Source organism: Montipora capricornis, chromosome 6, assembly GCF_036669925.1.
Source record: "Montipora capricornis isolate CH-2021 chromosome 6, ASM3666992v2, whole genome shotgun sequence".
Taxonomy (NCBI): Eukaryota; Metazoa; Cnidaria; class Anthozoa; order Scleractinia; family Acroporidae; genus Montipora; species Montipora capricornis.
Genome location: NC_090888.1, coordinates 31,118,966 through 31,123,965, shown reverse-complemented (window position 1 = coordinate 31,123,965; position 5,000 = coordinate 31,118,966). Strand labels below are relative to the sequence as shown.

Genomic DNA, 5,000 nt, shown 5'->3' with positions numbered 1-5,000 from the left:
AAGGACTTAAACGTGGACTACACCTCAGTAAGGACCTAACGAAGTATTGCAAATGAACTTTGTAAATTTCTGAGGTCTCATTGATTTCCTAATTCCATAAATGTCGTTAATTCTCTAGTTTCTCAAATGCTGCAAGAATCAGTTGAAAATGCAGTCCATTCAGGCAGTTCAGGTCTTTTCTCTGTGTCTAATTTTTTACCAGCTAAACGTGGTTTCAAAATGGCCTTTTTGAACATTAACAGTCTCGTCAAACATGCTGACAAACTTAGAGTCCTTCTTACTGAGTTTTCAATTGATATTCTCGCAATTAACGAAACCAAACTTGATGAATCTGTATAGAGTTACAAATTTATCTGCTGCGATAGAAACGGAGGGGTAGGTTTTTATATTTTCTTCTTTTTCTCATGCAGTGAACTCAGATCTAAACAAAATAAATCGTGAAAATTTAACTATAGAAATTCATAAACCAAACTCTAAGCTATTTCTGGTAGTGACATTGTAAAGACCTCCCTGTTCACCAACTGATTTATTTTCGAGTTATGAGTCATTTATAGGCAAATTAGATTCGCTCGACCTAGAATACTATTTGTTAGGTGATTTAAATTGTAATTTAGCCTCTTCTACACCTGATGTAAACACTCATCGTTTACTTCACGTTGCCGATTTATATGGGCTCAAACAACTGATAAACAAACCAACTCGTGTTACAGAATCGGCATCTACACTAATTGATTTGATCTATACAAATTATCCTGACATGGTAGGCTGTTCGGGAGTCTCCCATATTGCCATCAGCGATCATAGTCTTGTCTATGTTTATCGAAAACTATCTTCTGATTTACCATCTAAGGGACACTTCTCCATTTCCTACAGAAATTCTCGAAATTTTGAGGTTTGTTGAAAGTGTACCCAGGTTGCTGTTGCAGCCAAGTGATAATCTGTGAACCCGCTATACCATACTTCTTTGCTGCTTGATACAACTTCTTTACTCCTCCTAAAGCGGAAGCACGGTTTGGTTCACAGTACAGTTTCTCTAAAAGCCGGTTCTTCTGGCTGTTGCTCCTCCTCTTCCTCACGTTCTTCGCAGGTTTGCTTTTGGTATTCGTCTGTGGCATCTCTTAAGTCAATGTGTACTTCACTACCGCAACATGCAGCTAAGCAGCGCGTCTTTTGACATATATCACTTAAAGCCAAAGTAGGGGTAGAACTCGTGAAAAGGCGACTTGCAACGTTACCCATGGTTGTGTTACAAATGACAAATGTAACTTGATCCATCTGTCTTTTATCCCTTCCCATAACAATAACCATGGATATTTTAAAATGTGTCCAGTCATCCACCATGAAGAACGGTAATGTGATTGATAGGTATTGCATAAGCTTAGGTGAAATGTGTATTGCTCTCTCAGAGGTGCGTTACTTCGAGCCATATAGGCATACAAGCTCAACAGTCTACCCCAAAGTATTGTTCCCATTTCTTTCAAAACATCAGGCCAAATCCAAGAGGAAACGATGGGGAAAATGGTAAGGGGTACAAGTGTTTGAGCGCAACCGCTCACCAGAAAAAAATGAAGTCTGTTCATATTCACAGTCCAGTGCAAAATGAGTGGTAGATGGCCTCCAAGCCTCCACAGATTAAGCATGTCAGAATGTAGACTCAGATGTCCAATCATAGGCAATAATGCTGGATTCAATGATACCCATAAGGTAATGTTGTGGAGCCGTGAACAACTCTCTTGTCATACATGAGTTTGTATTTCTTCTTTAAGTTAACAGTGTGTATTGTTTTCGTTTTCCCACCTCGTTTCATGAAATGTGGATTCCCGAGGAAGATGGGTTGTTGATTAGGATTGCAGACATGTTCGCACATGGTTGAGAAATTCAGTTTTTGCAATCCCCTGAAGTTTAGGGTGAATTCTCTCACTTTGCAGGTGGTTTTAACGTTCTTGGTTTGGTAGGCATAATTCTTTGGACCACCGGAAACAAAGGTCGTGATGTAATCATTATGGTCCAATTTGTTAGTTAACTCATCGAGATAGTCACCAAGGGCTGGCATCCAATCATCGGGTTCACTTGTAAAGATAACAGAATCTGTGTCAAAATACAGAACCCTTGTTTGAAGACGTTCTAGTACAGAATAGAGTTTGAGTCTTGCATGTGCGATAGTGAAAGCTGCGATGACAACATTCGTCTTGTCTGATCCTGATACGAATCCTTCCCTATGAGTATAATAAACTTCTATGCACTCATCATTAACAAACTGAATGTTTTAAACCCGCGTTGACTGACAGGTGAGGAGTCGAAAGTAGCGTTCTGGATCCTTGACTAGCTCTACTTATCACGCTGTCCAAATTTTCCCCCTTTGAAAGAAGAAAAAAAAAACCATAGTTTAGTTTATTGAAACCAAGAAAAGTCATTTTTAAACTGAAGGAAATGATACTTACAAAAGGAATTCAACATCTACTTGGCGAGTGAGCATAATCCAGGGTTCTTCTTAACCTTTCCATACTCCAACTTGATCCCTTCTTTCTGTTCATACTCTGTGATATACTGTTGTTTTTGAGCTTCTGTCTCACACCAGGAAGGCCAAACGCTCGCCTCTTGTTTGATTTTAAGGAAGAAATCGATGTACCCGATGGAAAGTTTAGATGACTTCTGAGGAAAATGCCATATCTCCATCATTCGAACCATGTGATATCCCAACTCCAACGCCTTATTAATCTCAATGGAACACCAGGTTCCAGAAAGAATACGCTCTTCTTTCTTATGTTCACAAGGGCCTTGTTGCAGGGTTTCAGCACATGTTCTGCAAAGAGGAAACATCACTTTTCCATTGGCACGGTAGGGTAACAGGATGAGACAGAAAGGTAGATGGAAGGATGTCACACTTGATCAGCCCAAAGAACTCGCGAGGTAAATGATTGATTAAAGCTTCACTTGTTAAAATTTCAGGATGCTGGATCGGAATTTCGCAGTACTTGTTTGTCCATGGGTATAAGGATGTAAAGTCAACGTAATGGATCTTCTCGTTCTCGTTCACGTGCTTGTAAAGACAGACGGCATTGGTACGTCCTTCGAAGAACGCGTGATGAGGCTCAGGGCGTGTCAAACTTGAGGCTTTCAATAAAGGACTTCATCTCTATGTTCGTGGTCAATTCTTGTTTAAATTCGCATTCCCATTTCCCTTCTACCTGGAATCCAAGCTTCTTGAAACGTTCAATCTTGCAAATGGTACCCTCAAGAAGGTCTTCCATACGCGTGTCGTTCACAGGATTAACTGTGTCAGGTAGATAACATTTGTCACAACCATGCCACAGGCATCCCATGAATTCATAGATGGTCTTTTTGGCGGGATCATAACCATCAACATAGTTGTTATCTATGCATTGTTCACCCCCATTTAGAGCGTGCAGAATGCAGTCACCTTTTTGATGATGAATCCTGGACAGCCATTGGAGAGCCATGACAGAGTATTTTTGGGCTGGTTGATAACCTTGAACAAGAATAAGACCGATTGTGTTTTCTTGAAGGAATTCTTGTCGGAAACTCGGTTACAGGCACTTGCAATGGTAACACAGTGTTTGAATGGATCGAGGTTGCAGACTTCTTCCATCAACTGTTTAAATTGTGAGCAACATCGCCTCAGAATGTGCACATCACTACGACAATATTCTTCTATTTCCGTTTCAAAATCAAAGACGTACTTCTGCATTCGTTAATTCTTGATGCCACCTCAGGAATTCCTCTTGCTCTTTTGTGTTCATACCAGCCGGATCGTAATTTTCAATAGAAGGAAGAGGGCCAACATATTGTTGATTTTCTTTACGATTAAAGAAGTGTGGAAAATAGCCTTTCTTAAGTTCAGTCAGGCCAAAGGTTTTCGGTAATACTTTGAGGGGCATGGGCAGAAAATTGAGGGAATCCCGGCACTTGATTTCAGCTTCTTTTAGTTCCATGGACATGATTTTCGGACCATTCAGGATAAGACTCGGAAGGATACACTCTTTATAAAAATATTTACAAAGTAAAAAGCCATCGTAACCTCTCAGATTATGAGCAATGATGATAGCGCCCTGGTGGGTGCCATCTAATAACCACGTCCTGAATTGATTAATGCAATCATCGCCTTTAAATATCATCTCATACCCCGTCTAATCATGTACTATAAGAAGGTTGGCAATGTGTCGATCTTCGTCTTGGCGTGATTCTATGTCGAAAAAGAAATACTCTTGCCTCTCCTCTTTTTCCGTGTCTTCTTCTTCAACTTCATGACTAATCATCTCAGAAATCCGTGTTCGTTTTCTTTGCTCTTTCTTCCTTTTGTTCGGTTTTGACTGCGCTTCACTTGAATCTTCTACTTGATTGACGATCAGTTTCATATAACATCTGTGCTTATTTGGGTCAACATATTCTTCACAGTTCCAAGACATTTTTTCCACACACATGTGACCTTCTGGCTTTCTTTTTGGGTGTGACAGAACTTTGTTGCATTGTTTACATTTATGTAATTTCTGACACACGGACTGCCCTTCTCTGTTGGGTTGGTAGTGATTGGCATAGCACTCATTTCCAGCAAACATTCTGTGGCAGGTACCGCATTCTCCCTAGGGCGCTTTCTGTGTAATTCCGAGACACCCCTCTGTAAAACAACATTTGCATGCCTCACTGCAATGATGTTTCTCTTTCGTATTGTACACTCTCCTGCATTCCAAACACCAATAGCCCCTCCCCAGAAAGGTAGAGACAGAAATGGTTTTCAGATAAATTTGTTTTTCTCGCCTGGGCCCTTCGTAGACAATGGCGTTGAGATGTTTGGCAGACAGGACGATGATTTGGTAGTTGTAAAGCACTGCTTGGAATTTTGCGACTTCAAGAAGTCCACAGAGACCCTCTTGGACACCAGCTTTTTGATGCAACTTCTGAGCGAGTAACCATTGCTGTTTACACCCTTTTTAAATTGAAGTCCATTCAGAATCTTTCTCTTGTCGTGCAAGGTCCGTTAC

General features: G+C 40.5%; 1 protein-coding gene across 1 annotated transcript; it reads right to left on the bottom strand.

The window, feature by feature from the left end:
- Positions 1 to 1,687: 1,687 nt before the first annotated feature.
- Positions 1,688 to 3,959, bottom strand: LOC138053628 (uncharacterized). The gene is made up of 4 exons (XM_068900228.1): positions 3,764 to 3,959; positions 3,109 to 3,490; positions 2,462 to 2,803; positions 1,688 to 2,216 (listed from the first exon to the last, which is right to left on the bottom strand). The coding sequence occupies exons 1-4, from the start codon at positions 3,957 to 3,959 to the stop codon at positions 1,688 to 1,690; spliced, it is 1,449 nt and encodes a 482-aa protein (XP_068756329.1).
- Between the last annotated feature and the right edge of the window lie 1,041 nt (positions 3,960 to 5,000).

Coding starts and splice junctions, on each gene's coding strand:
- LOC138053628 (XM_068900228.1), bottom strand. CDS start 3,959: ATGTCCATGGAACTAAAAGAAGCTGAAATCAAGTGCCGGGATTCCCTC. Junction 3,491..3,763: donor TGAAAATTACGATCCGGCTG/GTATGAACACAA, acceptor TTCTTGTTCAAG/GTTATCAACCAGCCCAAAAA. Junction 2,217..2,461: donor GGATTATGCTCACTCGCCAA/GTAGATGTTGAA, acceptor TTATACTCATAG/GGAAGGATTCGTATCAGGAT.